The 24,842-nt window shown below is 42.7% G+C and overlaps 1 protein-coding gene across 2 annotated transcripts in view; it reads right to left on the bottom strand.

Annotated features, from left to right (window-relative positions):
• slc49a3 (solute carrier family 49 member 3) overlaps nucleotides 1-24,842 on the bottom strand; it is a 107,419-nt gene that overhangs the window by 82,311 nt on the left and 266 nt on the right. For both annotated transcript variants that reach the window (XR_013887925.1, XM_080196426.1), the window contains exon 2: nucleotides 613-771. Coding sequence is in view for 1 of the 2 variants with exons in the window: in XM_080196426.1 (XP_080052552.1) it covers nucleotides 613-771 (159 nt within the window). In the remaining variant the exon portion in view is untranslated. The remainder of the gene's footprint in view (nucleotides 1-612; nucleotides 772-24,842) is intronic.

Raw genomic sequence — 24,842 nt, 5'->3', positions numbered from 1 at the left:
TATACGTCTCTATAAGATCCCCCCTCATCCTTCTAAACTCCGAGTACAGACCCAGTCTATTTAGTCTCTCTTCATAGTTCAACCCCCCATCTCCAGTCATTTGTCATGCATCTTGTGGACAGGCCATACCTGAGTAGTTTCAACATTGCCAAGTGGATGCCAGTGTTGTAGTTGTGCTGGAACTGTTTGTTCAGGCGTGCAGATAGTTCTGGAGCGCACTATTTTCAGAATATAGTTACAGCCGATAGCCTTTGCCGTATCCAATGCTTTCAGCTGTTTCTTGATATCTTGGAATGAATCAAATCTGCTAAAACTGACATCTGAAATGCTGGGGACCTCAGGAGAAGGCAAGGTGGATCATCCAGTTGGCACTTCTAGCTGAAGATGGTTATGAATGCTTCACCCTTTTCGCTTGCACTGGGCTCCTGAATCATTAAGGAAAGGGACACTGTGCAGCCGTGTCCTCCAGTTAATTGTAGTATCAGAAAATGCATTATTCCCAAGGCATATTCCAAAACAGCAAATTTTATCACCCTATTTCAATATACATAGACAGTAAGCAAAGCCAAAAGTGCACCAAAAAACTTGGAGATTATATAAAACTAAACTTACTGAAGTTTTAAGTCCAAGCATGTCGAGTATCCATGTTGTCCCAAAGCCAAAGGGAACACCAACAACAAGGTAGATCATTGATAACCAATTGACTTGATCCATGGAAATGTGGAAATACTGAGCCGTCTGATCTGCAACTGGTGCAAAAGTCAACCAACACTGAAATGAACAGAAATAATTACTAACACCTCTATTAATGAAAAGGCAAAGAGTGAAAACTCTACAACACATTGTCAGATTCACACAGCATTAAAATACAGACATCAGAAATTACCTGTGATAGAGGCAATGCAGGTGGAGAAGGTAGTCAAGGAGACATACAGCATGCTTGTCTTCATCGGCTGGGGTATTGAGTTTAAAAACTGGCAAGTCACATTGCAGCTTTATAGAACCTTAGTTAGGCCTTATTATAGCATTATGTTGGTTACAGACTGGCAGAAACTTCCTGCAGTTAGGAATACCACTTTTGATTACAATCGTTAGAAACTGTTAAAAGCATTGCAAAGCTCAAGTTCTTTGTGACTTTGCAATACCTTGTAACTTAGAAAACAAAATCACTAAATTTCTATGCAGAGGTTCACTGTTGAGATGTGTAACATACGACTAGCATTGATCTAATTAAATGTTCAGCATCCACTGGGGCAAAGCAGCAAAGATCCTTAAGTTTGAAAGTCAACAAAATGATCAAACCTGTAACTTTCAGGGTTTGAGGGAAGTCAACTTTCACAAACAAGAATAATTTGACAGCGTAATGTTAATAATCTTCAGGCAATAATTTAAAAATACAGCCCATATCTAAATATATTTCCATACAAATATAAAATTGTACCAGAATAGATGATGAGGGTTGGAACAAAAATGGCAAATGCTGGAACAATGAGCAAGACAGGTAGCGTCTGTGGAGGAAGGAAAATAGGAGAAGCTATCAGTGAAGATTATACCTGAGCAATTGATGTTTTGTCTTTTCCACTGCTGTCCAACTCATTTGTTTTTCTAGAATAAGCAGGAGGCGGCAGCCATTCAGACTTTCAAGTCTGCTTTATTCTGTAAGATCACGGCTGATATTCTACTTCAACACTATTTTCCTGAACTATCCCCATATCCCTTAATAATTTTAATATGTGGAAATCTATCGATGGGTCTCGAACAAACTCAATGACCGAGCCTCCAGAATCTTCTGGAGTCAAAGACTCATCACCCTCTAAGTTAAGAAATTCCTCATTTCTTCATCCCTTATTCCGAGATGATATTCCCCGATTCCAGAACCCCCAGGCAAGGGAGGCACCCTTCCTGCATCAACCTTGTCGAGCCCCATAAGAATATGTTGGAACGAGATCACCCCTCATTCTTCTAAGCTCCAGAGAATCCCTCTTGGACAATCTCTCCATCCCAGGAATTAATTTGGTGAGCCTTTGTTGCATTCCTATGGCAAGGGGACGAAAACTGCACATATTATTCTGGGTGCTGTCTCACCAAGTGTTTATGTATCTGCACTAAGATATCTTTAACCATAATCTCAAATCCTCTTGCAATAAAAGGCTGACACATACCATGAACAAAGAACAAAGAAAATTACAGCACAGGAACAAGCCCTTCGGCTCTCCAAGCCTGCACCGACCATGCTGCCCGACTTAACTAAAACCCCCCTACCTTTTTGGAGACCATATCCCTCGATTCCCATCCTATTGATGTACTTGTCAAGATGTCCCTTAAAAGTCACTGCCATATCCACTTTGATTACCTCCCTCAGCAACAAGTTCCAGGCGCCCACTACTCTAAAAAAATCTGCCTCATACATCTCCTTTAAACCTTGCCCCTCGCACCTTAAATCTGTGCCCCCTAGTAATTGACTCTTTCATCCTGGGAAAAAGCTTCTGACTATCCACTGTATCCATGCCCTTCATAATCTTATAGACTTCTATCAGGTCTCCCCTCAACCTCCATCGCTCCAGCGAGAACAAACCAAGTTTCTCCAACCTCTCCTCATAGCTAATGCCCTCCATATTAAGCAACATCCTGGTAAATCTTTTCTGTACCCTCTCCAAAGCCTCCACATCCTTCTGGTAGTGTGGCAACCAGAATTGAACACTATACTCCAAGGACGGCCTAACTAAGGTTCTATAAAGCTGCAACATGACTTGCCAGTTTTTAAACTCAATACCCCAGTCAATGAAGACAAGCATGCTGTATGCCTTCTTAACTACCTTCTCCACCTGCATTGCCAGTTTCAATGACCTGTGTACCTATACACCCACATTCCTTTGCCTTTCAATACTCAAGGGTTCTGCTATTTACTGTATATTTCCTATCTGCCTTAATTGCTTGAAGTATCTTCATATTAGCCTTCAGTGACTCATGGACAAGGATATCCAAGTCCTTCTGAAATTTAACACTTTCCAGCCTCTCATCATTTGCTAAATATTCTGGATTTCTCTTTTCCTACTAAAGTGGATAATCTCTCACTTTTTCACATTGCATTCCACTGGCCAAATTTTAACCCACTCTCTCAGCCATTCCAAATCTCTGAAGCACCTTTGTGTTCTCCTTACAAATCACACTTAGTTTTGTGTCACCTGTGAACTGGAAATATGACATTTAATCCCCACCTAGCTACAGACCAAATGCTGGAAAATGGAGATTAGAATAGATAAGAGCTTGGTGGCAGGTGTAAATACGTTGGGCCTAAGGGCCTCTTTCTGTGCTGTAAAACTGTATGACTTGTACGTATCATACAATGGAATAAGCCATTTATATAGATTGCTAATAGCTGGGGCCCAAGCACATATCCATTAGTCACAGCCTGCCAACCTGAAATTGACTCATTTATTCTTGCACTGTTTTCTGCCCATTAACCAGTTCTCAATCCATGCCAGTATGATCCCCTGGTCCCATGTGCTGTAATTTTGTTTTCCTATCTCTTGTATGAGACCTTACCAAAAGCTTTCTGAAAATCTGAATATACCACATCCACTGATTGCCCCTTACGCATTCTGCTAGTTACAGCCTCAAAAAAATATTCTTTTGTAAATCCATGTTGGCTGTGCCCAATTGTACCTTTTTTTTTTAAAGTATTGTTATTACATTTATTTTATTCTTTCATGGAGTCTGGACATTGCTGGCAAGGGCAGCATTTGTTGCCCATCCCTAATTATAACAGGAGGAGCAGGCTATTCAACCCATCGAGCCTGCTCCACTATTCAGTATGACAGTGATAGAATCAGAGGTTTACAGCATGGAAACAGATCCTTTGGCCCAACTTGTCCATGCCACCCTTTTTTTAAAACCTGTAAATTAATCCCAATTGCCTGCATTTGGCCCACATCCCTTATACCCATTGTACCCATGTAACGATCTAAATGCTTTTTAAAAGACAAAATTAAACCCGCCTGTACTACTACCTCTGGCAGCTTGTTCCAGACACTCACCACCCTCCATGAGAAAAAATTACCCCTCTGGACACTTTTGTATCTCCCCCCTCTCACCTTAAACTTATGCCCTCTAGTTTTAGACTCTCCTGTCTTTGGGAAAAGATACTGACAATCTACCTTGTCTATGCCCCTCATTATTTTATAGACCTCTAGAAGGTCACCCCTCAGACTCCTACACTCCAGACCAAGTCGTCCCAGTCTATTCAGGTTCTCCATATAACTCAATCCATCAAGTCCCAGTAGCATCCTAGTAAATCTTTTCTGCACTCTTTCTAGTTTAATAATATCCTTTCTATAATGGGTGACCAGAATTGCACACAGTATTTCAAGTATGACCTTACCAATGTCTTATACAACTTCAACAAGACGTCCCAACTCCTGCATTCAATGTTCTGACCCATGAAACCAAGCTGAATGCCTTCTTCACCGTTCTGTCCATCTGAGACTCCACTTTCAAGGAATTATGAACATGTACCCCTAGATCTCTTTGTTCTCTAACTCTGCCCAACGCCCTACTATTAACTGAGTAAATCCTGCCCTGGTTCAATCTACCAAAATGCATCACTCGCATTTGTCTAAATTAAACTCCATCTGCCATTCATCAGCCCACTGGCCCAATTGATCAAAATTCCGTTGCAACTGAAGATAACTTTCTTCACTATCCACTATTCCACTAACCTTGGTGTCATCTGCAAAAATTACTAACCAGGCTCCCTATATTCTCATCCAAATCATTAATATAAATGACAAATAACAACGGGCCCAGCACTGATTCCTGAGGCACATCCCTGGGCACAGGCCTCCAGTTTGAAAAACAACTCTCTACAACCACCCACTTTTGTGTCCATTTAGATACCTCACCCTGGATTCCAAGAGATTTAACATTATGTAACAACCTACTATGCAATACCTTGACAAAGGCCTTGCTAAAGTCCGTACAGACAACATTGACTGCACTGCCCTCACCTACCTTCTTGGTTACCCCTTCAAAAAAAAACCTCAAACAAATTTGTGAGACATGATTTTCCACTCACAAAGACATGTTGACTGTTCCTAACCAATCCTTGCATCTCTAAATTCCTATAGATCCTGTCTCTCAAAATACCTTCCAACAATTTACCCACCACACGAGGCTCACTGGCCTGCAGTTCCCAGGCTTTTCCGTGTAGCCTTTTTAAAGAAAGGCACAACATCTGCTACTCTCCAATCTTCAGGCACCTCACCCATGACGATCGATGATTCAAATATCTCAGCTAGGGGACCCACAATTTCCTCCCTAGCCTCCTACAACATCCTAGGATATACCTCATCAGGTCCTGGGGATTTATCTACTTTGATGCGCTTTAAGACTTTAGCGCCTCCTTCTCTGTAATATGTACACTCCTCCAGACATCATTATTTATTTCCCCAAGTTCCCTAACATCCATGTTTTTCTCAACAGTAAATACTGATGAGAAATATTCATTTAGGATCATGACTGATCAGCCACTTCAATGTCCGTTTCCCATTCTCTCTCCACATTCCTTAACATCATGTACATATTTCTAAATTCCAATCTTTACTTACATAAAGAGATTTGATCTGATACATTAGTATCTTTCCAGCTTGAACCCACAATATTATTCCAAACCCACCACTGGTCAACATCTGGGCTTGACTATTCCAACACACTTGCCAGCTTCTCATTACCCACCTTTAAAAATTAAGGTCATTCAATACTCCTCCTAGCCTGTGTTCTAACTGGTACCATTTCACCCATTATCCCCTGTGCTACATCAACACCCAATTCAGCCACACAATTCTAAAATTCTCACTCTCACTTTCAAATCAGTCCATGGCCTCACCACTTCTCATCAATGTAACTCCTCCAGCCCGACAAGTCTCCGAACCTAGAAACTATTATCAAGAAAGACGTCGTGTTGGGCAGTTAATGGGGCTAAAGGTAGACAAGTCTCCTGGTCCTGATGGAATGCATCCCAGGTTACTGAAAGGGATGGCGGGAGAAATAGCAAATGTACTAGTGGTAATTTACTAAAATTCACTGGACTCTCAGGTGGTTCCCGTAGATTGGAAACAGCAAATGTGATACTACTACTGGTGCTGGTGAGGCCACACCTGGAGTACTATGTACAGTTTTGGTCTCCTTACTTGAGAAAGAATACACTGGTCCCGGAGGGGGTGCAGAGGAGATTCACTCGGTTGATTGCAGACTTGAGAGAGTTGGCTTATGAGGACAGACTGAGTAGACTAGGGCTATACTCATTGGAATTCAGAAGAATGAGGGAAGATCTTATAGAAACATAAAATTATGAAGGGAATAGCTAAGGTAAAAGCAGGGAAGTTGCTTCCACTGGCGGGCGAAACTAGAACTAGGGGGCATAGCCTCAAAATAAGGGGAAGCAGATTTAGGACTGAGTTTATGAATCTGTGGAATTCCCTGCCCAGTGAAGCAGTTGAGGCTATCTCACTGAATGTTTTTAAGGCAAGGATAGATAAATTTTTGAACAGTAAAGGAATAAGAGATATGGTGATTGGGCGGCTAAATGGAGCTGAGTCCACAAAAATATCAGTCACGTTCATATTGAATGGCAGAGCAGGCTCGAGGGGCCAGATGGCCTACTCCTGCTCCTAGTTGTTATCAGTTATCTGCACTACTCCAATTCCGGTCTCTTTACCATCCTTCATTTTAATCACTCTACCTTTGACAATCATACCTTCAGCTGCCAAAGCCCCAAGCTCTGAAATTCCATCTATCTTAATATTTCCTTATCATAGAATCCCTACAGTGCAAAGGAGGCCATTCAGCCCATTGGGTCTGTACCAACCACAATCCCACCTGTGGATTTCAGCAAAGTCTTTAACAAGGTCCCACACGGGAGACTTGTAAAGAAAGCAAATTCACATGACTTGTCTTTGCAGAATATTATGCAACAGATGGCAAGACAAAGTACCAGACACTCAAGTTCTTTCTAGAGCAAGTCTACCATCAGTCCACACATTGCTGTGGAGAGCACAGACCCAGTGGGCAGGTCATGTCATCTGTACGCCGGACGAGCGAATACCCAAGCAGCTCCTTTTTGGAGAACTCTCTGCTGAAAGACGCTTGCATGGAGGGCAGAGGAAATGTTACAAAGACACACTCAAGGTCTCCCTGAAGTTGCCTGACATAGACACGACCATCTGGGAAATGTTGGCACAAAACCACCCAACCTGGCGCTGCCTCATCCACAAGGATTGTCAAACTTACGAAGCAAGGTGCGCTGCTAAAGCACAATTTAAGCACGAGCTACGCAAGTCCAGAATCACCAGTGCAACAACTACAGTGTCTACACAAATCTGCCCAGTGTGTGCCAGGACATTCCGCGCCCGAATTGGCCTGATCACTTATCTTCAGACACACCACATCTAGCCTCAAAATGTCTAATGGTGTCTAGGTCCTCATTGACAGCAATGGACGAACAACATGGGAGACTTGTAAAGAAGCTAAATTCACATGGGATAGAGAGTAATTTGATAAAGTGGATTCAAAATTGTCTCAGTTATAGAAGATAGAGGGCGATGACAGAGGCTGCTTTAATGACTGGAACGACATTCACCTGACGATGGGGCAAACCCTGAAAGCGCATGGCATTTACTACCAAATAAACCTGCTGGACTTTAACTTGGTGTTCTGAGACTTCTTTCTGCATCAGTGACTGGAAGCCAGTGTTCGGTGGCGTACCACAGAGATTTGTGCTGGGGCCCCATTGTCACTTATAAAATTACATTTATGATTATATGGGGAGGGGTAGGATCAGTATGTTTGCAGATGACACAAAGATTGGCTGGGTGGTTAACTGTGAGGCGGAGTGTCTTGGGCTACAAGAAGAAAAAGAAGAATGGTCAAATGGAATTTAATCCGTGAGGTGATACACTTTGGAAGGAGTAATTTAACAAGAAAGCACTCAATGAATGGTAGGACACTAGGAAGTTCTGTGGAACAAAGGGACCTTGGCGTGTTTGTCCACAGATCTCTGAAGGCAGAAGGGCACGTTAGTAGGGTAGTAAAAAAGGCATATGGGACACTTTCCATTTATCAAGGCACAGATTACAAAAGCAGGGAAGTGTTGTTCTCACTGGAATGATGGAAGTTGATGGGAGACCTGATGGAAGTCTACGACATATGAGAGACGTGGATAGTCAGAAACTTCTTCCCAGAGTGAGAAGCATCAATTACTTGAGGGCACAGGTTTAAAGTACAAAGGACAAGGTTTAAAGGAGATGTACGAGGCAGATTTTTTACACACAGGATGGTGGGTGCCTGAAACTTGTTGTTGGGGAGGTAGTGGAAGCAGTTATGGTAGTAACTTTTAAGGAGTGTCTTGATAGGTACATGAATAGGATGGGAACAGAGAGATATGGTCCCTGGAAGGGTGGGGGGTTTCAGTTAAGTCGGGCAGCATGGTCAGTGCAGGCTTGAAGGGCCTGTTCCTGTGCTATAATTTTCTTTGCTCATGTTGGACTTGTATAGAATTTTGGTGAGGCCACAGCTGGAATACAGCTTTGGTTGCTACATTGTAAGAAAGATGAGATTGTACTGGAAGGGATGCAGAGGAGATTTACCAGGATGCTGCCTGGGATGGAACATTTAAGTTATGAGAGGTTGGGTAGGCTTGGGTTGTTTTTGTTGGAGCAGAGAAGACTGAGGTGCGACCTGATCGAGGTGTACAAGATGAGAGACATGAGCAGACTGAATGAAGAACAGCTGTTCCCCTTAGTTGAAAGGTCAGTCACAAGGGGACATATGTTCAAGGTGAGGGGTAGGAGGGGGAATGTGAGGAAAAACATTTTTTACCCAGAGGACGGTGACGGATTGAATGCATTGCCTGGGAGAGTGATAGAGGCAGGTTGCCTCACGTGCTTTAAAAAGTATCTGGATGAGCACCTGACATAACATTCATGGCCACAGGCCAAGTGCTGACAGATTGGATTAGGTGGGAGTCCAGTTGTTTGTAATGTGTCTGTGCGGATTTGATGGGCTGAAGGATCTCTTCTGTTCTGTATGATTTTAATTGGAAGCATGTGATATTAGTGTATCTTTAAGATTTTTTTAAAATCATGTTCTCTGCAGTTTACAAGCTGGTCTTTTGGTTTTACTACGGCACCAGTTGCCTATTAGATGTCCTTTTGCTGCTTCAATGGCTTAAATGGGGTTTTATTTTTACTCTGGGCTTCTGATACTTTCTGGGATTTGTTTTGTGATCCTGCATTGTTAGGAGGAAGACTGTTGGCAGGTCATGTTTTTGACAGTTTTTTTTCCTTCATAGTGAATTCAAGGTTTCATTTTCAGTTTGGCTGCAGTTTTAGCTTAAAAGCATTGTGGACACCAGACTGATGCCAACTTCAGACCAATGATACTTGGAGTACTATGCTCAGTTCTGATTGCCTCATTACAGGAGGGACGTGGAAGCTATTGAAAGGGTGCAGAGGAGATTTACAAGGACGTTGCTTGGATTGGATGACATCCCTTACAAGGATAGGTTAAGGGAGCTTGGTTTTTTCTCCCTGGAGAGACGAAGGATGAGAGGTGACCTGATAGAGGTTTAAAAGATGTTGAGAGGTATAGAACATAGAACACTACAACACAAACAGGCCCTTCGGCCCACAAGCTGCACCGATCATATCCATAACTGCTAGGCCTATCTATAACTCTCAATCCCATTAAATCCCATCTACTCATCCAGAAGTCTCTTAAAAGACCCCAACCAGTTCACCTCTACCACCACCGATGGCAGCCAATTCCACTCACTCACCACCACCTTTTTCAAACTTACCCTGACATCCCCTCTGTACCTGCTCCCCAGCACCTTAAACCTGTGTCTTCTCGTAGCAACCATTTCAGCCCTGGGAAATAGCCTTCCAAGAATCCACCCGATCTATACCTCTCAACATTTTATAAACCCCTATCAGGTCGTCTCTCAACCTTCGTCTCTCCAGGGAGAAAAGACCTAGCTCCCTCAACCTACCCTCATAAGGCATGCCACCCAATCCAGGCAACATCCTTGTAAATCTCCTCTGCACCCTCTCGATAGCTTCCATATCCATGGGGTATAGATCAGGTGATTCTCAGATGCTGTTTCCCAGGGCTGAAATGGTCACTACAAGAGGACACAGGTTTAAGGTGCTGGAGAGTAAGTACAGAGGAGATGTCAGGGATAAGTTTTTCACTGAGAGGGTGGTGGGTGAGTGGAATCGGCTGCCATCAGTGGTGGTGGAGGCAAATTCAATAGGGTCTTTTAAGAGACTTCTGGATGAATACATGGGACTTAATAGGATTGAGGGTTATAGGTAGGCCGAGTAGGGAGGGATATGATCACGCAACTTGTGGGCCGAAGGGCCTGTTTGTACTGTAGTTTTTCTACATTCTATGTTCTAAAAGCAATGTTTCTCTCTCTCTGGTATTGGAAATTCTGCTGTTGGAAGCAAGGTTTCTTGCCTTCCTGAAGTGAAAATTCTGCTGTTGGTGATTTTGCTAGTTAGTAACTCGAGCCTCTCTCCTTCACCCTTTTGAAAATTGTTTTGACTCCAAGCTTGTCTGTGTGCGCATCAAGAGAGCTGCAGCATCCAACAGAAGGACTAAGTTCCAGCATCAGGAGCATTCATATTTTCTGTGCTAAACCCTGTGGCAAGAATTTTCTGTAGGGAAGTTTATTTAATTGGAAGATTTCACACATTTATTAAGAATTACACAACATCATGGTTGTTTTTCTTTTTTGTGATTGATAAAAGTTATCGTTACATGTTAACTGTATTCTTCACTAAATTTTGATAAAAGTTTCATTTGTTTCAACCCGATCATGGATTAGGATAGATCTGGTCCTCGGGATGAAGTTCTGAACTGCAAAAAGGCCAAATTTGATGAAATGAGAAGGAATCCATGAAGTGTGGATTGGCACAGGCTGTTCTCTGGTAAGGATGTAAATGGAAAGTGGGAGGACTTCAAAGGAGAAATTTTGAGAGGGCAGAGTTTGTATGTTCCTGTCAGGATTAAAGGCAAACTAAATAGGGATAAGGAACCTTGGCTCTCAAGGGAGATTGCAATACTGATTAAGAGGAAAAGAGTTGTATGTCACGAACAGGCAGCAAGGAACAAATCAGTTGCTCAAGCAGTATAATAAATGCGGGAAGCTACTTAAGAGGGAAATTAAAGAAGACATGAGGTTGCTTTGGCAGACAGAGCGAAGGAAAATCCAAAGAGCTTCTATAGGTAAGTAAGGAGCAAAAGGATAGTGAGGGATAAAATTGGTCTTCTTGAAGACCAGAGTGGTAGATTGTGTATGGAACCAAAAGAGATGGGGGGAGATACTAAATGGGTTTTTTGCATCCGTATTTACTGAGGAAATGGACACGGAGTCTACGGAAATAGGGCAAAGAGGTAGGGAGGTCATGGAACCTTTACAGATCACAGGGGAGGAGGTGCTGGCTGTCTTGAGGCAAAACAGAGTGGCAAGCTCTGGCCAACAGGCAAAACCCCAGGACCACAGATGGTATTCCCACAGACCTTGAGGGAGGTTAGTGTTGAAGTTGCAGGGGCCCTGGCAGGCATATTTAAAATGTCAGTATTCACGGTGGAGGTGCCAGATGATTGGAGGGTGGCTCATGTTGTTCCGTTGTTTAAAAAAAAGGTTCCAAAAGAAATCTTGGAAATTATAGGCCAGTAAGTTTGACGTCGGTGGTGGGCAAGTTATTGGAAGATGTGATAAGGGGTAGGATCTACAAATATTTGGATAGACAGGGACTTATTAGGGAGAGTCAACATGGCTTTGTGCGTGGTAGGTCATGTTTGACCAATCTATTAGAGTTTTTCAAGGACGTTACCAGGGAAGTGGATGAAGGAAAGGTGGATGTTGTCTGCCTGGATTTCAGCAAGGCCTTTGATAAGGTCCCTCATGGGAGGTTAATTAGAAAGGTTCAGTTCGCTAGGTATACATGGGGAGGTAGTAAATTGGATTAGACACTGGCTCAATGGAAGAAGCCAGAGAGTGGTAGTGGAGGATTGCTTCTGAGTGGAGGCCTGTGACTAGCAGTGTGCTGCAGGGATCGGTGTTGGGTCCATTGTTGTTTGTCATCTATATCAATGATCTGGATGATAATGTGGTAAATTGGATCAACAAATTTGATGATAACAAAAACTGGAGGTGTAGTGGACAGTGAGGAAGATTTTCAAAGCTTGCAGAGGGATTTGGACCAACTAGAAAAATGGGCTGAAAAATGGCAAATGGAATTTAATGCAGACAAGTGTGAGGTATTGCACTTTGGAAGGACAAACCAAAGTAGAACATACAGGATAAATGGTAGGACTCTGAAGAGTGCAGTAGAACAGAGGGATCGGGCAATACAGGTACAGAATTCCCTAAAAGTGGCGTCACAGGCGGATAGGGTTGTAAAGAGTGCTTTTGGTACATTGGCCTTTATAAATCAGAGTATAGAGTATAAAAGTTGGAGTGTTAAGGTAAGGTTGTATAAGACATTGGTGAGGCCGAATTTAGAATACTGTGTCCAGTTTTGGTCACCTAGTTACAGGAAGGATGTAAATAAGGTTGAAAGAGTGCAGAGGAGGTTCACAAGGATGTTGCCAGGACTTGAGAAGCTGAGTTACAGAGAGAGATTGAATAGGCTAGGACTTTATTCCCTGGAACATAGAAGAATGAGAGGAGATTTGATAGAGTGTATAAGATTTTGATGGGTATATAGATAGAGTGAATGCAAGCAGGCTTTTTCCACTGAGGCTAGAGGAGAAAAAAACCAGGGGCTTGGGTTGAGGGTGAAAGAAAAATTTAAAGGGAAAATTAGGGGGGGATTCTTCACGCAGAGAGCGATGGAAGTGTGGAATGAGCTGCCGGATAAAGTGGTAAATGCGGGGTCACTTTTAACATTTAAGAAAAACTTGGACGGGTTCATGGATGAGAGGGGTGTGGAGGGATATGGTTCAAGTGCAGGTCAGTGGGACTAGGCAAAAAATGGTTCGGCACAGACAAGAAGGGCCAAAAGGCCTGTTTCTGAGCTGTAATTTTCTATGGTTCTAAAAGCTCCCTGGTTGGTTAGTTGATTCATACCTGATAGTAAATTCACTAGCTTTTGGGTTAGCCCCTTCTTCAGGTGAATGGAGAGTTCTGGCCTCAGAGCATATAAAGCACAGACAGTTTACAGATTACTGATTAGAATGCGTCTTTACACCTAACCTGCTGTTCAAGTCTTAAAGTGGCTGACAATGTGTGTGGAAGGAGCACTGATCACAGGTTACAGAGATGTGTATTTTTACTAATGATCTGGATGAGGGTATAGTTGGGTGGATTAGTAAATTTGCTGATGACACCAAAGTCGGAGGTGTGGTAGATAGTGAGGAAGGGTGTCATAGTTTGCAGGAAGACTTAGACAGGTTGCAGAGCTGGGCCGAGAGGTGGCGGATGGAGTTTAATACGAAGAAGTGTGAGGTAATTCACTTTGGTAGGAATAACAGATGTGTCGAGTATAGGGCTAACAGGAGGACTTTGAATAGTGTGGATGAGCAGAGGGATCTAGGTGTATGTGTACATAGATCCCTGAAAGTTGGGAATCAAGTAGATAAGGTTGTTAAGAAGGCATACGGTGTCTTGGCGTTTATTGGTAGGGGGACTGAATTTAGGAGTCGCAGCGTTATGTTGCAACTGTACACGACTCTGGTGCGGCCGCACTTGGAGTACTGTGTGCAGTTCTGGTCCCCACATTACAGGAAGGATGTGGAGGCTTTGAAGAGGGTGCAGAGGAGGTTGACCAGGATGTTGCCTGGTATGGAGGGGAGGTCCTATGAGGAGAGGCTGAGGAATTTGGGGTTGTTTTCGCTGGAAAGAAGGCGGCTAAGAGGGGATCTTATTGAAACATATAAGATGATTAGAGGTTTAGATAGGGTGGATAGTAATAGCCTTTTTCCTCTGATGGAGAAATCTAGCACGAGGGGGCATGGCTTTAAATTAAGGGGGGGTAGTTATAGGACGGATGTCAGGGGTAGGTTCTTCACCCAGAGGGTGGTGAGGGATTGGAATGCCCTGCCTGCTGCAGTTGTAAATGCGCCTAGTTTGGGGGCGTTTAAGAGATCCGTGGATAGGTTTATGGACGAAAAGGGATTGGTTCAGGTTAGTGGGTCATTGTTTTGTTACTGGTCGGCGCAACATCGTGGGCCAAAGGGCCTGTTCTGCGCTGTAATGTTCTATGAAGTGAAGCATCTCATGCTTACCCTAACCAAATTCAAATTGCAAAATTTATGATTCAGGCAGACTTCAGGTTTCTGATCTGAATTATAACAAGGAGTGGGCCACTTAGACCTTCAAGGAGGGCAAGTTGAAAAAATGGTAACAGGAATCAATGCCACAAAAAGCCTATATTTTGTGGGTTAAAGAGATGTAACAGTATGAGGAAGATAGTGACAGCTGCAACTCTTGGTATCAGCAGTGGCTCCTGTGATGGTCAACTCCTCTTTCAATCCCAAAAACCAGTGTCTTGAGAAAAACAGGAGGGAGATGTGACGCTTGAGCTGCTAACAATATTAATATTAGTAGAGAATAGAGACAATTGGACAAACCTCCCCATGGTAAAGTTTGGACGTGACACTCATGACATTGTCACAGACATTAGCTCAGTTCTCGGTTAGCAAAAATGCACCAAGTCAGCCAAGAACTTTTCTTGCTGTGAAAGCTGATCTTAACTCTCCAATATAGCAATCCAGCCTGATTCACTGCTATTCAGCATCAAATAATCTAGACTCAATAGCAAGACCAAAGTATCTAGGAGGGAGCTACGAAAGGTTGGCAAATATTAGGGCAACATTCCACCACAGACAGGATCCAGTTGTGAAAGTAAACTGGACATTGACGCTAACATTTGTCTGAAAATAAATAAATTGCAGAATATCTTCAATGTTGTAAGGATGTGAAACCAATTTTAAAGAACAAAACTGTGACTCATCCTGAGCACACTGCCACCGTTACTAGTATTACGTAAACTCCATCTTCACTTTTCATTCCTTGCTTCCCTCCCCGTTGCACCATTGTTTTCAATATTTAAAACTGTAGATTCTGATCAATTACTTACCAATCGATAACCATACTCAAGTGATTCAACTTGTTTAGTCTTCTATTCCTCGACCACATTTAAAAATGCTATAAAACTTTTATTTTCACTTCCTATTCTTTGTTTGAAACAAAACTGGGGAAAATCATCTTACTCGGCATTTCCATGTGAAAGTTCTTGAAGGAACAAACTCAACATCGAAACAAGAGGCTAAATGAAGAAAATTCCCCAAGATCTAGAACCACTATACGCTTGTGACATCAAAAAGACACACAATCCATGGTGACCATAATAAAAGAGTGCAGTCAGCATTTAGTCTCTGAGGATATGAGACTACACTGTGTATAGTCTGATGTCCACAACGCTTTTAAACTAAAACTGCAGCCAAACTGAAAATAAAACCTTGTATTCACTATGAAGAAAAAAACTGTCCAAAACATTACCTGCCAACCAGTCTTCCTCCTAACAATGCAGGATCATAAAACAAATTCCAGAAAGTACCCGATTCCCAGAATAAAAATAAATACACAACCATATTGTGTAATTGATCTCCAAATTCAATGAGGTCAGAACAGGTGTAAAAGCAGTTCCATCAGCCTCAATAACCTTCACTCAGTTCACAGAGTCATTATTGATGCCCATTCAAGGGAGCCAACCAACTTGGCTAAAATAAAAACAGAAATTCAGCTATATGAAATATATACTGAGACAAAAAGCATAGAGCCAAAGTGTATATGAACCAAAAAGATGAAAATATTACAAGTACCCCAGGAAACAAGTCAAATATGTAAACTGTAGGATTACAGTCAAATGTTTTTATCAATGCTATTGTCCATGAAAGTATCAGTACAAAGAACTCAATTAGTCTCCTGAACACACACATCACAGGAAACCAATAAATTGGACTGACGGTGGAGAAAGCTTACTTATAAAGCATCTTAGCACTTAAACATTTCACTGCAATTCATATAAGTTAATATTTGAAGTGAAATCCTCAGACAAAAATAATCCAAAATGCTCATTGATGGCTTAAATAGGTAACTGAAAAATATTTTATTTAACTTAATCACTTTTATAATCAATGTCATAGTATTTGATAACTTTTCTGGAGAGCTCTCAAGTGCTTTATATAAACCAGGAATAGGTTAAAAAGGTAAAGTTGCCATAGTACCAGATGATCATGGGGAGAACTGACTGGTGGTGATTTAACCTGAGGGTCACTACACTTAAGGGGCAAGGGTGAGAGCTCAGGCCTTCATGAATATCTTCAACTGGTGCAGGAATAAATCCGCACTGTTGCCGTTGCTCTACATCACAAACCAACTGTCCAGCCAACTGAGCTAATTGACCCCACAAAATAGAAACAAATGTAAATAGTATGACATAAAGAAGGGTTCTGATTAAAGGTCATTGATTGACTGAGTGTTTCCAACTGCAACACGGTGGCACAGTAGTTAGCACTGCTGCCTCACAGCTCCATGGACCTGGGTCAGATTCCTGGCATGGGTCACTGTCTGTGTTGAGTTTGCATGTTCTCTCCATGTCTGTGTGGGTTTCCTCCACAGTCCAAAAGTGTGCAGTTCAGGTGCATTGGTCATGTTAATTGCCCCTTAGTGTCCAGGGATGTGTAGGTTAGAGGGATTAACTAGGTAAATGTAGGGTTATGGCGATAGGGTTTGAGTGGGATTGTTGTCAGTGCAGCCTCAATGGGCTGAATGGCCTCCTGCTGTATTGTGTGGATTCTATGATTCTCTTTGCTTACAGACATACAATTTATTGCATCAAATGAGCAGTCAGAAGAAAGCATTCAGCACTTTGAGATCAGTTTAACCTGGTGGGAAACAGGATTGGGTGAAATGTTGATATTACATTCTCTCTGGTGATTTCTATGGACAGTAAAATTAAGCTGAGTGATTTGGTCAGTTTCAAAGTAACTCGGTCAAGTTACATCAACCCAATGGCGTCTTTTCACTCACTTATAACAGACAATCCAACACAAGTTTCTGCCGTTTCAAAAGTCTATTTACTTTGTCACAGAAAGATGTAATGCTGATCAACTCCACTACTTTATATTTAAGTTAGATGTTGTTTCCATTTTGGCGTCATCAGGACGTCTTTAAAATACCTAAGCAAAGAAGCAAGCATAAAATCCCCATTCCATGATGCTGGACACCCGCTTCAAATGTGAAAACTCAAGTTTCACCTAATATGGAATGTTTAAATCAATTTTAAAGGCTGTCATTGAAAGGGGAAAATTCATTGGTGTCTTTCTGATGACAATTAAAAGCAGAATAGAGAATTCTTACTACAATTACCTACTTTTGAAGTTTCAAAGTGCTTGTGTGTGATATGTCCAAATAAGAGATTAATGTGTTTTCACTGTCACTCCCTAGAAACTGAGTGAAATAGATACAACAAATAATTGGGTGTTTTCCACCAGAATCTCCAATTATTACAACTTTCTTTAGTCTGCTTTACCCTAAGTATAAACAGTGATTCTCAGAGTTCATTTAGGATGTCAAAAAGAAATAGAACTACAAATCTCAGGAATTGAGAATGAGAAAGTAAATTACAAACATCCACCCAATTTGGAGCAGTAACATTTGTAAGCAAAGATAATCTGTGCTGTGGTCAATTTAATATTTTTAATTGAAGATATTTTAATTTTCTGGAACTTTAAAGAACAGATATAAATAATTCCAAAAAGAATCAACATGTCAATAAAGCAGTAATATATTACTGAATTTAACATTGGAAATCAGAATACTTCCATCCCTCGGTAGCTCAGTTTTGACAAATCATTTTCATTGAATGAGCTTTCTTACCCTTCATTCCTGCACATGTATTTAAATAATAGGATGAAACAGCTGGTACTGATTTTTTAACTATTTTGGAAGTACATTCAGCTCTAATGTTTAGCAAATTCCCATCCATGATAAAAGCTCAGAGCAGAACACGCATTGTCACTGCATGGAGATACATGACTTATTTTAGTTTGGTTTGCAGAACTGTCCCAAGATTTCTTCTAAAAAGCCAATCTCCATTCCCAAGGTCATGCGGTCATTTAGCGAAACTAACAGTCAACTAGAATTCTTTTTGCACTGCCATTTTGAAGTTAACATTGCAATGACGCTAGTTTGTCATCAAATTAACACACAATTTACTAATGTACAATTATTTTTACAATTGTCATTGACGAAAAACGTTGTGCAACTCAAAAGCTTTATGAAAGGAACAGCAAATTTGGCACAGAAAACCCCTGACACACCCAACAACATAACATGACATGGGCACAAGTCAACAACTGACATCTGCTGCAGCAAACAGAATAGAACTGCTCCAGCCTAAAATTCCTTCACTCAGTACTTGTAACGGAGAGGGTAAACAAATGACTTTCGTACACGTTGCTGTGAGTCATCTAAATAAACCACATCTTACGGAAGCAACACAATGGGCACTCTGCTGAAAGTAGTTCACATTAATCAATCTCTCTACCTATCGGTAATCCATCCTGTTGACGATGATTCTTCCATGTGGAAGTGAGACGTCAGTGTTAACTATGGGTTTATGATTCTTATCCTAGCCTTGCAGCCTCTCCCTGTGAGAGCATTTGTTGTCCCTGGCTAAAAGAGAAGATGAAGGTTGGTGAGCAGCTGTCCACTCTCGTCATCCTTTCTCAGTGGCTGCTTTTGTTGATCTGATGAGTTGGCATTTAGGTCACAATTGGGCATCTGTTTCCCACATGTTGCTGTTAATAGGGAAGTTCTTTATAGAGGCTTCAAGATTTTCTTTGAACCTTTCCTTTGGCCCTCATGAAAGAACAAGCTCCCTGCATAGCTCCAAGTAGAGCACCTGTTTGGGTAGTCTTGAGTGAGGCAACATGTCCCATCCATCCCAGCTAATGCGAGATTACAATAAATATTGTTAGTGCACATCTTAGAGGACATTCTCATTTGTTCTGCTACCTGATTTGCAAGATTCTAAGACTGCGTTGACGTTGTTCCAGGATGTTGTTATGGTGTATATAAGTAGTTCAAGCTTTAGTACCGTAGAGAAACATGGGAAGAACCACTCTCCAATAGTTTGACTTTAGTATTAGGTCTGATATCATGATCCGCAAAACTAGAGTACATAATTCGCCACAGGCTGAACAAACACAGATTCAGTGTCAGGATGGCTTTGGTCAGGGAAAGTCCTATACTCTTGTAGACTTCTGTGAATACATCAGCTATCTGTTGTACTTTTCCAGAGTGAGCATGAACTTGTGCATCATCAGCAGACTGTTGTGTGACAGAGTGGTCACTACCTTGACTTTGACCTTCAGTCAGATTAAAATAGTAATTTAGCTAGGACTTGCTATATAGTCAAGAGTAACGTTATGTCCCTAAAGTTTCTTGAATTTCTTGAATATTTTGATCTTCATGGCATTTGAGGTCATTTGGAATTTCTTCATTTCACGACAGCTTCACAAATAGGGACATATCTCAGATGCATTTATCTCCTGCACAATTTGGTACTTTCACAGGGATAGGCACAATCAAAAGCTTTGTTTTTCATCTTCTTGACAGCAGTTATCACTTCATCGATCACTAATTCTGATTTTTGTAGGGGTTCTCGGCCAGATGTATGTACATCATTAGCAATGGTAGCCATGAGCTCCAGCATCTCAACATTGACATTCTAGCCCTTAGCGATACCCGCAAAACAGAAGAGGGAGAAATCAATGAACTTGGAAGTGGCTAGGCTTTCTTCCAGAGGGGGGAAAAAAAATCACAAAAAACACAGAATTCATGGAACACAACAGCAAGACACTGCGGAGCTGGAATCAGTTTTGTGATTAAAAACAAACTCGGTACAGACTCCATGAACACCCCGAGATCAAATGAGCATCTTATGACACTCAATCTTGCGCTCAAAGGCAATCAATTTGCCATCCTCAGTGTTTACGATGCACCTTGAATCCCAAAGAGCAAGTGAAAGAAACCTTCTATTCCAACCTTCAGCTGATGAATCAGTACTTCTCCAAGTTGAACAACACATGGAGGAAGCATTAAGGGTGCAGAATGTTCTCGGGGGGGGGGGGGGGGGGTGGTGGTGGTGGTGTGTGTGTGTGTGTGTGTGTGTGTGTGTGTGTGTGTGTGTGTGGTGGATTTCAATGTCCACCACCAAAAGTGGCTCGGCAGCAGCACTACTGATCGAGCTGGTCGGGTCCTAAAGGATATAATGCCAGACTGCGTCTGTAGCAGATGGTAAAGGAATCAAGAGGAAAAATAACTTGACCTTTTCCTTACTGATCTGCTGGCTGCAGATGCATCTGTTCATGACAGTATTGGTAAAAGTGACCACCACACGGTCCTTGTCGAGACAAAGTCCTGCCTTCAAATTAAGTATAACCTGTTGCGTGGCACTATTACTGTGCTAAATGGGAAAGACTTCAAATCAATTTAGCAACTCAAAAGGCGCTGTGGGCCATCAACAATAGCGGAACCGTGCACAATCTGCAACCTCATGGCCAGGCATATCCCCACTCAACCATTACTATCAAGCCAGGAGATCAATGGTGAATGCAGAAGGGTATGCCAAGAGCAGCACCAGACATACCTAAAAATGAGGTGTCAGCCTGATGATACTACCAAACAGGATTACTTGCATGCCAAACATCATTAACAGCAAGTGATAGACAGAGCTAAACTCTGCAGTCCTTGCGCATCCAGTCGTGAATAGTGGTGGACAATTAAACAATCAGAGGAGGTGGTTCCACAAATATCCCCATCCTCAATGATGGAGGAGCCCAACACAACAGTTCAAAAGATAAGGTTGAAGCATTTGCAACAATCTTCATCTAGAAGTGCTGAGTCAATGATCCATCTTGGCCTCTCCAGCATTTCAGATGCCAGTCTCCAATCAATTCGATTCACTCCATGTGACATCAAGAAACGGTTGGAGGCACTGGATACTGCAAAGACAATGGGCCCGATAACATTTTGGCAATAGTACTGAAGACTTGTGCTCCAAAACTTGCCACTCTCCTAGACAAGCTCTTCCAGTACAGTTACAATACTGACATAGAATCATAGAAACATTACAGTGCAGAAGGAGGCCATTTGGCCCATTGAGTTTGCACTGACCACAATCACACCCAGGCCCTACCCCTGTTTCCCGACATATCTACCCGCTAATCTCTCTAACCTACGCAACTTAGGACTCTAAGGGGCAATTTTTAGCATGGCCAATCAACCTAACCCCACATCTTTGGACAGTGGGAGGAAACCCACACAGACACGAGAACGTGCAAACTCTACACAGACAATGACCCAAGTCATGAATCAAATCCAGGTCCCTGGAGCTGTGAAGCAGCAGTGCTAACCACTGTGCTACAGTGCAGCTCTCAACATCTACCCAACAATGTGGAAAGTTGCCCATGTATGTTCTGTACACAAAAAGCAGGAAAAATCCAATCCAGCCAATTACCCGCCCACTCCACTCTCGATCATCAGTAAAGTAATGGAAGGGGTCATCAACAGCGCTATCAAGCAGCACCTGCTCAGTGATGCCCAATTTGGGTTTCACCAGGGTCACTCAGCTCCCAACCCCATTACAGCCTTGGCTGAAACATGGATGAAAGAGCTGAATTTCAGAGGTGAGATGAGAATAACAGCCCTTGACATCAAGGCCACATTCAACTGAGTGTGGCATCAAGGAGCCTTAGTCAAACTGGAATCAATGAGTTCCAGGGGGAAAACACCTCACTGGTTGGAGTCATACCTGGCACATAGGAAGCTGGCTGTGGTTGTGGAGGGTCAGTCATCTCAGCTCCAGGACATCTCTGCCGGAGTCCCTCAGGGTAGTGTCCTGGACCCAACAATGATAGAAATCAAAAACCCTACAGTGCAGAAAGAGGCCATTCAGCCCATCGAGTCTGCACCAGCCACAATCCCACCCAGGCCCTACCCCCATATCCCTACATATTTATCCGCTAATCCCGCTAACCTACACATCTCAGGACACTAAGGAGCAATTTTTTAGCATGGCCAATCAACCTAACCCACACATCTTTGGATGTGGGAGGAAACCGGAGCACCTGGAGGAAACCCACACAGACACGAGGAGAATGTGCAATCTCCATACAGACAGTGACCCACGCCGGGGATCGAACGCAGGTCCCTGGAGCTGTGAAGCAGCAGTGCTAACCACTGTGCTACCGTGACACCCAAATTTTTAACTGCTGCGTCAATGACCCTCATTCATCATAACATCAGAAATGGGGAAGTTTGCCAATAATTGCACAATGCTCAACACCATTCGAGACTCCTCAGATACTGAAGTAGTCCATGTTCAAATGCAGCAAGATCTGGACAATATCCAGGCTTAGGCTGACAAGTGACAAGTAACATTCGCACCACACAAATGTCAGGTAATGACCATTACCAATAAGAGATAACCGCCTTTGACATTCAACAGTGTAACCATCATTGAATCCCCCAGTGTCAACAACCTTGGGGTTACCATTGACCAGGAACTCAACTGGACCCACCACATAAACACAGTGGCTACAAGAGCAGGTCACAGGCAAGGAATCCTGCAGCGAGTCATTCACTTCCTGACTCCCCAAAGCCTATCCACCATCTACAAGGCACAAGTCAGGAGTGTGATGGAATACTCCCCACTTGCCTGGGTGGGTGCAGCTCCAACAAAACTCAAGAAGCTTGACATCCAGGAAGAAGCACCCTACTTGACTGGCACTACGCCTCCAAACATCCACTCCCTCCACCACTGACACTCAGTAGCAAGTGTGTATTATCTACAAGATGTACTGCAGCAATTCACCAAAGATCCTTAGACCTTCCAAACCCACGGCCACTTCCATTAGAAGGAAAAGGGCAGCAGATACATGAGAATACCACCACCTGGAGGTTCCCCTTCAAGCCACTCACCATCCTGACTTCAAAATATATCACCGTTCCTTCACAGTCGCTGGGTCAAAATCCTGGAATTCCCTCCCCAACGGCATTGTGGATCAACTCACAGAACATGGACTGCGATGATTCAAGGCAGCACCTCATCATCACCTTCTTGAAGGTGAGAAGAGATGGGCAATAAACGTTGGCCAGCCAGTGACGCCTGTGTCCCACGAATAAATAAAAAAAGACAATCCTGGCAGCTGTATCATTCGTCAAAATTGGACCGCACAGTGTTTAGCACTGCTGCCTCACAGCTCCAGGGATCTGGGCTTGATTCCTAGCTTGGGTCACTGTGTGGAGTTTGCACGTTCTCCCAATGTCTGCGTGGGTTTCCTCCGCGTGCTCCCATTTTATCCCACAGTCCAAAGATGTGCAGGTTAGATGGATTGGTCATGCTAAATTGCCCCTTAGTGTCAGAGGAACTAGCTAGGGTAAATGTAAGGGGTTATGGAGATAGGGCCTGGGCGGGATTGTGCTCGGTAAACTCGATGGGCCAAATGGCTTCCTTCTGCACTGTAGGGTTGTATGATTATATTTCTCAATAATTTCTATGCTTAAGCGCGAGAAAACTGAAAATTATGGAATTGGAAATTCCAATACCAACTATGCACCCCCTCTACCCAGTGTGCCCCCCAGCACCAAACATAATTGGGTCACCAACAGCCTTTATGTTCAAAAAATTTGATGCAAACATTGTCAGCATCCAAGATCAAAACACTGGCACTTGATAGACTATGACGACCAGCGCCTGAACTTCTCTGCACATTACGTATCTATGGTTACAGCTGACAAATATTGGAGATCACCAGCTTGCTTGTTCAATATTAGCATTTGAAGCACCCCCAGAAAAAAAAAGCAGCCACAAAAGGAAGTCAGTCTCTGGCCTTTCAAATATCAGTTTCAAGGAATTTCAGGAATAAATCAATTGGTAACCCTTGGAATGGATCAGTCACATCAAGCAACGAAGATAACTGAAATCCATCAGTACTTAGAAAAACCAAGAAATCCTCAGACATACCACAAAAAGGTAAGAACTCGTTTGATGAGAGTGATGAAGAAATATGCAAGCTCTGATTGTAAACAGATAGCACCTAAACTTCATACCAGAATCCAAATTCCACAGCAAAGCAACTAGCACAGACAGGAGACAAAGTGAAGTTCACAGAATAACCGATGATGTGAAGAACAAATGGTGCTTAAAGGCTGAGAAAATTCAATTTCTCATTGACATGCATGAGACACACACTTTTCAAGACAACCAAAGAGATCAAATGATCCACAACACTCAGACCAATACAAGAACGAACCAGAGGGCAAGTCACATATACATATGCAACATTAATAACTTATGTTTAAACACTCAGAATAAACATCACCCAACATTACAAAGAGCAACCATTAATGACAATTTTATCTGTTCTACTCAACTCTTCAAATCCATGAATTAGACCACAGCTCACACTCCCGTCACACACTCACGCTCTCGACTTCACTCCCTCGCCACCATACCCTCTGCCCACCCTCTCCCCTAATGTCCCCTTCACTTCACCACTCCACCATCTGCTTCTCCCTACCCTCTGCACTCCATTCCCACTTCCACCACGAGCACCCTCCTCAGCCCAACCCTCTCCTCCTCCTCTTCCCAATCTTCCATCCTACCTCCTTAACAATCCCTCACCTTCATCCACACCACACCCCTCATACATGTCCTCCAATCTGTCACCCACCCAATCGCCCACAAACCACATGCCCCTAA

Source organism: Carcharhinus amblyrhynchos, chromosome 1 (genome assembly GCF_965287045.1).
Source record: "Carcharhinus amblyrhynchos chromosome 1, sCarAmb.v2.hapA, whole genome shotgun sequence".
Lineage (NCBI taxonomy): Eukaryota > Metazoa > Chordata > Chondrichthyes > Carcharhiniformes > Carcharhinidae > Carcharhinus > Carcharhinus amblyrhynchos.
This window is presented reverse-complemented; position numbering and strand designations above follow the sequence as displayed.